The sequence below is a fragment of the Coenobita brevimanus genome, chromosome 53 (genome assembly GCF_032717465.1).
Source record: "Coenobita brevimanus isolate Jiangsu-jjx chromosome 53, ASM3271746v2, whole genome shotgun sequence".
In the NCBI taxonomy this organism is placed as follows: domain Eukaryota; kingdom Metazoa; phylum Arthropoda; class Malacostraca; order Decapoda; family Coenobitidae; genus Coenobita; species Coenobita brevimanus.
The window spans coordinates 44,741,011-44,748,510 of NC_137006.1; the positions used below are offsets into that span (position 1 = coordinate 44,741,011).

General features: G+C 46.7%; 1 protein-coding gene across 1 annotated transcript in view; it reads right to left on the bottom strand.

Annotated features, from left to right (window-relative positions):
- Nucleotides 1-1,424: 1,424 nt before the first annotated feature.
- The window catches only part of LOC145400833 (cytochrome P450 4C1-like), a 28,909-nt gene continuing 22,833 nt past the window's right edge, over nucleotides 1,425-7,500 (bottom strand). Inside the window, exons 9-14 of the mRNA XM_080273269.1 lie at nucleotides 7,359-7,428; nucleotides 5,704-5,924; nucleotides 5,239-5,414; nucleotides 4,271-4,439; nucleotides 3,151-3,330; nucleotides 1,425-1,695 (exon numbers count right to left, since the gene is read on the bottom strand). Coding sequence (XP_080129395.1) covers nucleotides 1,508-1,695; nucleotides 3,151-3,330; nucleotides 4,271-4,439; nucleotides 5,239-5,414; nucleotides 5,704-5,924; nucleotides 7,359-7,428 — 1,004 coding nt within the window. The 3' untranslated portion in view covers nucleotides 1,425-1,507. The remainder of the gene's footprint in view (nucleotides 1,696-3,150; nucleotides 3,331-4,270; nucleotides 4,440-5,238; nucleotides 5,415-5,703; nucleotides 5,925-7,358; nucleotides 7,429-7,500) is intronic.

Below are 7,500 nucleotides of genomic sequence, written 5' to 3' on the forward strand. Positions count from 1 at the left end.
TGTGGGAGAGTTATGTGTACAGTGTGGGTGGTGTGGGCGTGTTATGTGCACAGTGTGGGTGGTGTGGGCGTGTTATGTGCACAGTGTGGGTGGTGTGGGCGTGTTATGTGTACAGTGTGGGTGGTGTGGGCGTGTTATGTGCACAGTGTGGGTGGTGTGGGCGTGTTATGTGCACAGTGTGGGTGGTGTGGGCGTGTTATGTGTACAGTGTGGGTGGTGTGGGAGAGTTATGTGTACAGTGTGGGTGGTGTGGGTGTTATGTGTACAGTGTGGGTGGTGTGGGCGTGTTATGTGTACAGTGTGGGTGGTGTGGGAGAGTTATGTGTACAGTGTGGGTGGTGTGGGAGAGTTATGTGTACAGTGTGGGTGGTGTGGGAGTTATGTGTACAGTGTGGGTGGTGTGGGCGTGTTATGTGCACAGTGTGGGTGGTGTGCGTGTTATGTGCACAGTGTGGGTGGTGTGCGTGTTATGTGCACAGTGTGGGTGGTGTGGGCGTGTTATGTGTACAGTGTGGGTGGTGTGGGTGTTATGTGCACAGTGTGGGTGGTGTGGGCGTGTTATGTGTACAGTGTGGGTGGTGTGGGCGTGTTATGTGCACAGTGTGGGTGGTGTGGGCGTGTTATGTGTACAGTGTGGGTGGTGTGGGAGAGTTATGTGTACAGTGTGGGTGCTGTGGGCGTGTTATGTGCACAGTGTGGGTGGTGTGGGCGTTATGTGCACAGTGTGGGTGCTGTGGGCGTGTTATGTGTACAGTGTGGGTGGTGTGGGCGTGTTATGTGTTATGTTTTAGTTAGATCTTTCTCTTATTTCTTCTCTGTCTTTAATTTTCTTCCTTCCTTCCTTTCTCGTTTTTTCTTTGCCTTTCTGTCCAAAACAACGGCTATGGCAATTTTCCCCTCGTGCCCAGGAAGCATTATTATTATTATTATTATTATTATTATTATTATTATTATTATTATTATTATTATTATTATCATCATCATTTTACTACAGGACGCTAGGCATGGTAAGATTTTAATGTTGTTGATCATCCTAGAAAAACTAATATGAGATGCTTAACGCAGAGGATGCCAGGATAGGTGTGTGTGTGTGTGTGTGTGTGTGTGTGTGTGTGTGTGTGTGTGTGTGTGTGTGTGTGTGTGTGTGTGTGTGTGTGTGTAATATGCATAGAGTCAAGCAAACGTGATACTGCATACGTTTCCTTTATTCAGGCTCTGAGAAAACATTATCAGTATTTACAGACGAATTAAGTGATTTTTAAAGATTTCCACACATTCATTATTATGGTACTAAATAATTTGCTCAAAAAAAAAACAAAAAAAAACAAGCTAGTCACGAAGAAGAAGAAATGCTATGGAGAGAATCCGAACCGAAGGAGTCATTTGGAGCCACTGAGCTATACGTGAACTAAGCTGCAAAAGGACGATAATCCGGGCCAAGTTAAGGTGAGGAGAGTATACGTGTGTTGCTTCTAAGTGTGAAAATAAAGCTAAAAATAATTCTCCTTTATTCCTCCGCGCCAGGCAGCTCTGTCGGACGCCTGGGAACAAGCTTAAGCCAGTTTCCGTTCTTGGGCCGAAGGATGAGCTCCCCCACCAGCTGGAGGTCGGAGGGCGCTGTGTCGCTGTGCACCCGAAAGTTCCTCAACACCCGCGACAACACAGACTTCTCCTCCAACATGGCAAACTTCTGGCCTGGAAAAGAGACGAAAGAAACGATTACTATACTCCTTTTACTCCAACCTGGCCTAGAATTGCCATTTCTCTACCTTGAATGCTAGTCACGAAGAAGTACTAAAACACAGCCTTCCTTCTCCTCCAACAAGGCAAACTTCTGGCCTGGAAAGGAGACGAATGAAACGATTGCTATACTCCTTTTACTTCAACCTGGCCCAGAATTGCCATCTCCCCACCTTGAATATTGAGTTCTAAATATAGATTAACACTAGGAAAGGATGCTAGTCACGAGGAAGTGCTATGAAAAGAGTGTAGAGCCATGATATTGCCTTTTCCTGCCACCGAGTTACGTGGAATGAGTTGCAAAAGGGCGAAAATCTGGGCCAAGTTAGTGTAAAAGCGCTATAACGCTATTCTATTTTCACTTTAACTTGGCCCAGATTTTCGTCCTTTTGCAGCTTATTTCACGTAGCTCAGTGACGGAAAAAGACAATATTACAGCTCTCCATCCTTTCCATAGCACTTCTTCGTGACTAGCATCATATTCGAGTGTTAATCTACTACACAACTCTCCAACCTTTCCATAGCAGTTTTTCGTGACTAGCATCCATTTTCTTAGCACTACTTCGTGACTAGCATCATATTCGAGTGTTAATCTATTACACAGCTCTCCATCCTTTCCATAGCACTTCTTCGTGACTAACATCACTTTCATGAGCTAATCTATTGCTGCAACTCAACATTCAAGATGGAAAGATGGCAATTCTAGGCCAAGTTAGAGTAACTGTTAGCATATATAGTCTATTTTTGCTACTTTTTGCCCGGAATTCTCGTTGCTGAGGAAGCCCCCTAACGCCTTTTCCTAAGCGATTTATTTTTTGTATTGCCCCTTACTGTCTTCTATGGTACATAAATCCATTCAATATCACCATACTCTTCATAAAAACTTGCAAAAGCACATTAACCACCCCATGAAAAAAATAAACTGGTAAAGAAGAGGCGTTAGGGAGCTTCCTTTAGAGGTGTTAGGGCACTTTCTTAACCAAAATCAAATCGGTAAGGCAGAGGTGTTAGAGAGCAAACAATAAATCGGTAAGGCAGAGGTGTTAGGGAGCAAACAATAAATCGGTAAGGCAGAGGTGTTAGGGAGCAAACAATAAATCGGTAAGGCAGAGGTGTTAGGGAGCAAACAATAAATCGGTAAGGCAGAGGTGTTAGGGAGCTTCGTTTAAGGGTGTTACGGAGCAAACAATAAATCGGTAAGGCAGAGGTGTTAGGGAGCTTCCATTAGGGGTGTCAGGGAGCTTCCTTAGCCAAAAATAAATCGGTAAGGCAGAGGTGTTAGGGAGCTTCCATTAGGGGTGTCAGGGAGCTGCCTTAGCCAAAAATAAATCGGTAAGGCAGAGGTGCTAGGGAGCAAAAAATAAATCGGTAAGGCAGAGGTGTTAGGGAGGCAGAGACGTGTGCACCCACCAATGCAGTTCCTGGGGCCGGCGCTGAAGGGCACGTAGGCGAAGGGGTGTCTCTTGGCCGAGTTTTCCTGCAGGAAGCGGTCAGGGTCAAACCTCTCAGGGTCGGGGAACTGGTCAGGGTCACGGTGCAGTCGGTATACAGCTGGCATGACGGTGACGCCGGCAGGGATGCGGTAGCCAGCTGTGTGTGGAGTTGTATATAACCATCTGTGTGTGGAGTTGTATATAACCATCTGTGTGTGGAGTTGTATATAACCATCTGTGTGTGTAGTTGTATGAAATCAGCTGTGTGTGTAGTTGTGTGTAGCCAGCTGTGGGTGTAGTTCTATAGCCAGACGCCTCAATTCCGTAAGGGGTGGCCACAAACAAATCGCCCCCGTGTTGCCCTGTCCCCTGCCATTTCGCTGCCCTCCCTCCAACTTACACCCCCTTGTCATCAATACTAAGTGTAGTTGTAGTTGATGACTTTAAATTCCTTCACACATGCATCTACCTATACTGAATTTCCTCTGTATTTCCCTCTCTCTGTATTTCCCCCTGCCTATGACCTCCAGTATTTTAAAAGCAATGTGTATCCAGGCGTCTCGACGTGAACGGATCTTTAATTTGACTCTCACTTTTATTTTTTCCTTGAAGGGGGAAATCTGTGGACTGTCATTTGGTTCTATTTTTCTTATATATAAAAAAATATATATTAAAATCTGTCTTCTCGTCTCCTCATTAAGTTAGTCGGCTTGATGGTAATTTTTCTTTGGGTTTGTTTGTTTTTTTTTATTCGTTTTTTCTGTTTTATGCGGAGAAGAAAGTACCAAAGGCTGAAGGCGCTCATGGTTTGTTCTTTCCAAGGCAGGGTAAAAGAGAGACATTCCAGACCCGTTCATTTCGAGATGCCTACTCGTGTCTAAAAGACTGGAGGTCATAGGCAGAGGGATATACAACACACACACACACACACACACACACACACACACACACACACAATAAATATATACATGAGTTACACTGCATACATACACATACATAATCACACACAGTACATACTTATATCCGCGCATTCACACCCACCCACCCACCCACACACACACACTAACACCCCCCCACCCACCCACTTAGAGACCCACCAACAATAAGCTCCTCCTTCAGCTCCCTGGCAAAATTAGGCACTGATGGGTAAAGCCTTAAAGCTTCCTTGATGCAGCTCTCCGTGTACTTCATCTCACTCAGGTCCACCTTCGTTGCTGGTCTGTCAGAGTCTCCGAAGATGGCGTCTAATTCTTCATGGACTCTGCTCTGGAAAGGAAAGGAAAAACATGAACTGATTTTGTTTACATATCTACAACTAGACGTCTTAATCTATCTATAGCCAGACGACTTAAATCCCGTAAGGGGTGGCCACAAACAAGTCGCCTCCATGTCGCCCTGTCCCTGCCATTTCACTGCCCTCCTCCCAACTTACTTCCCCCCTCTCTCATATACCTCTCCACTCCATCCCTTCATTTCATCCCAGGTCTCCCCATCCCTCTCCCCCCTCCATCTCACTCACATGCACTCTCCTCGTCAGTCTCTCACTCTCCATCCTCTCCACATGGCCAGACACACAATATTAACTGATACAAGTGTGGCTGATATGGTACTGGTGTATGCCTTCACGTGGTGACACTGAACAACTGGGCACCTCCACCGTCTGGTTATGCAAAAATCCCCCCCCCCCCTCATTCTCACCCCCTATCCCTTGAAAGGATGGTGGACTGTGGGATGAGATTAACTTCAGCCTGCAGTTCACTGGGTTCACGTTCCGATAAGCCTGGGGTTGCCACGACTGCTGACTCCTATACCCTGTTCGCTCGTCCTTGGCCTAAAACTGCCATCCTTCCACACTGATTGCCGAGTTATGACAGTAGATGAAAACTTGGGGATGGTGCTAGTCACGAAGCAGTGCCATGAGAAGGATGTTTGAGCTATAACAGTGTCTCTTTCTGCTACTGTCCTACGTGAAGTAAGCTGCAAAAGGACGAAAATCTGTACAAAGTTGGAGTAAAAAGACACCGCCTCTCTTCTCACCCCCCCCCTCTCTCTCTCTCTCTCTCACCTGTGCGTGCTGGTTCCTGGCCAGGCAGTACAGGGCCCAGCTGATGGCCGCGGCGGTAGTGTCATGCCCTTCAAACATGAACGTGTCCACCTCCTCCCTGATGTCCTCGTCACTCAGCCCCTTCCCTCCTTCAGAAGACTCCAGGAGCAGGTCCAGGAAGGCCAGCTTGCGCTTGCCTGAGGGGGCAGAGGAAACAGGAGGAGAAGGAGGAAGAGAAGAGGAGGCAAAGGAGGAGAAAAAGAGGAGGAGGAGGAGGGAAGGAGAAGAAGAAGAGGGCTCATATGAGTGCTTACTGGGTGCAAGAGGGTTATCAAAGAAAACATTTTTTTTTTTTTCTCGAAAGCTGAATACAATTGTCTGGAGAGTGGAATACTGATATTTGAAAAGGTTCATTATTTTTTTAAGATATAGGAGTCAAAGATGCAAATTATAACACCTATATAACACAGAAAACGAACAACTTACCCATCTTCTCAACGCCGTTCGTGTCATGTTTTTTGGGGCCGTCCTCCCCATTTTCCATCTTCTCGTGGTACATCCTTCGCCTCTCCCTGATGGTGTCGCCCGTGAACTTGTGCAGGATGGCCAGGCACTTCTCCATCTCCTTGGCGTACCCCAGCACACGGTACATGAAGTCTGGATGCTGCCAAACCACATTCATGCGCCGTTGTAGCAGGAAGTTGATTCTGAAGCAGAGAGACGGTTGTTGTGCTATCTATTCGTCGTTCAGTCTTTTTTTTCCATCAGGAGCGTAAAGGCCCGGGGCTAGGCCACTCAGTCTCGACTTTTAAAACGAGGGTGATCAGCCTCATTGGCCCTTGAGTGGCATCATCATCATCATCATCATCATCATCATCATCATGTGGGGACAAACGCCTAGAGGCGCATAGCCTCACTCACTCTTGGACTCCACCCACAAGGCTCCTATCCGTGTAACCCTCCAGGCTGCAAATCTTCCCCCACTAGGTATGTCTGGACAGGAATGATCAACCTGATCCAGCCATGAGTTCCGTGCCTTCGCCTTGATCTCCTCTACCCCGGGTGAGAGATCACCCTGTGGGTAGGGTCAGCCTCAGGAAAACGGGCCACGTGTCCATATAACTGAGGTTGGCGCTGCCGTATTGTGTGGGTAATTAGCCTCGACACAAATGAAATAGTCGGTTACGTACCCGGTTGTACGTACAGCAATATCCCATGATCCTGCGAAGGCACCTACTAAAGGAGTCAATTCACTGCTTCAGGTCACTGTTTAGTGACGACTATCTCTCACAGCCGTACAGTAAGACAGGCAGCACCAGTGTTCTCAAGATGTGATCTTTCGTCCTTGTACACAAATAGTGGCTCGACCAATGGGACGAGAAATCGCATCACCTGACTTACCATTGTTATTTACCACACTACCGAGATAAGTGAATCTTTCCAAGACTTTTACATTCTCACCACATGCTTAGACGGACTAAACTGCTTCATTCAACAAGCCACTAAAAACTTGGACCTTGGTCACTGCCCAAGAGACATTTAATCCCAATGGCTTCACATTCTCGTGAAATTCCTCAAAAGCCCTCAACTGCATTAGGATAACTGCATCATCAGCAAAGTCTAGGTCCGTAACCCTAAAATCACCAGTTGATACCCCACAGTGTCTTCGACTCACAACCAGACCAAGTACCCAATCTATGCGCGTGTTGAAAAGCGTGGGAGCAAGGACACATCCCTGGCTTACTCCAGCACTTACTGGGAAGAAGTCGGATGTTCCTTCCCCACAGCTGACAGCACTGTCAGTGCTGGAACACAGACCAGCAATCAGCTGGGTCCCATGGAGTTGCAGGAGTTGCCACAGTACTTCTCGATTTAAGTCAAACGCCTTCTTGAGATCCACAGAGGCAGCGAGCAGACCTAGGCGCTCCACGAGAATTAAAAAAGCCAGGATATGATCAACACAGATTTCTTGGGTGTGAATCCTGATTGCTGAGGATTTTGACACTTTAGTAGATAGTCCCGGATAGGCCTCAGGAGAATGTGAACAAGACCCTAACCACGATAGTAACTAGTCACGCTGGTGTCCTTTCCCTTTCCAGTTATGTGAAAAAATAGTCCAAGGAAGATGGACTCTGGCTCACCTCTGGACTGCCTTCACGTACTGTGACTCCTCTTGCTCCTGAGAGTTTATTGTGCGCCCCATGGCACTCTCTGAAGGACAAGAACAAGAAGAACAATGAGGGTAATGAGGACAGTAATAATGATTATAATAATAATAATAAT